General features: G+C 39.9%; 1 protein-coding gene across 1 annotated transcript in view; it reads left to right on the forward strand.

Annotated features, from left to right (window-relative positions):
- Positions 1–872, forward strand: part of ARHGAP10 (Rho GTPase activating protein 10) — a 293,594-nt gene that overhangs the window by 102,934 nt on the left and 189,788 nt on the right. The window contains exon 7 of the mRNA XM_023513448.1: positions 277–381. Within this exon, the coding sequence (XP_023369216.1) occupies positions 277–381 (105 nt within the window). The remainder of the gene's footprint in view (positions 1–276; positions 382–872) is intronic.

An 872-nucleotide genomic window follows, 5' to 3' on the forward strand; every position in this document is an offset into this window, starting at 1 on the left:
AGCTTGAGGCTCTGTCTCAAAAAAAAAAAAAAAAAAATTGACTAATGGCTCTGATGTTTAAGAAAAAGTACTGTTTTTGAAAAATACCAATTAATAAATGATACGCACCTGGATTTACTTGAGTACTAGTGACTTCATCCTAATTGCTTCAATGGGATAACAGTGAGATTAGGGGGAAACATTTGGCTGTTCATGTGATTTTTCTCCAGGGGAGTGTGTGTGTGTGTGCACCTGCCGCCGACGTGCACTAATTTCTCCTTTTCTCCTTTGTCTTAGATGCTGTCATTTTTTCAGGGGATGTTTACTTTCTATCATCAGGGCCATGAACTTGCCAAAGACTTCAATCACTACAAAATGGAACTACAGATCAACATTCAGAATGTAAGGAAATGAAAGCTTTCTGGTATAAAAAAGTGTTCAAAGTGTGTATTTCTCATTTATTTGATCTCTGAAAAGCCTTCAACGAGGACGGAGCTGTTCTGCTGGTACTGAGAAACTGAGGAGATGTTGCCACCTTCTGGTCAATTCTCTGTGTAACAAGGAGCTCTTTGGCTGTTTGAGGTTTAGGAAATCCTGCCACCTGGTGGCTTTTCCTGCACTTTCTGGGACAGTTTTCAAGATCTGCTTTGTTAGGTTAACTTAAGTTATCTGTGTATGAAACAGAGAAAAGAGTTCTCTGCTTTATATTTAAGGCGTTTAAGTCGTGATGAACTCAGTTTCTCCCCCGTTCACTGTGCATCTTGATCTTTATTCCCCGATGGGCTTATCATTCAAGTGGAATTTCTTCCCTGTGCTTTCTGCATATTCACTAACACACTGGGGTCTGTAGTTGGTAGGGCCTTCATTATTTCCCTTTGGAAGATGCACACTTT

This window comes from Otolemur garnettii, unplaced genomic scaffold, assembly GCF_000181295.1.
Source record: "Otolemur garnettii isolate 467f Iridium unplaced genomic scaffold, OtoGar3 scaffold00041, whole genome shotgun sequence".
Classification (NCBI taxonomy): domain Eukaryota; kingdom Metazoa; phylum Chordata; class Mammalia; order Primates; family Galagidae; genus Otolemur; species Otolemur garnettii.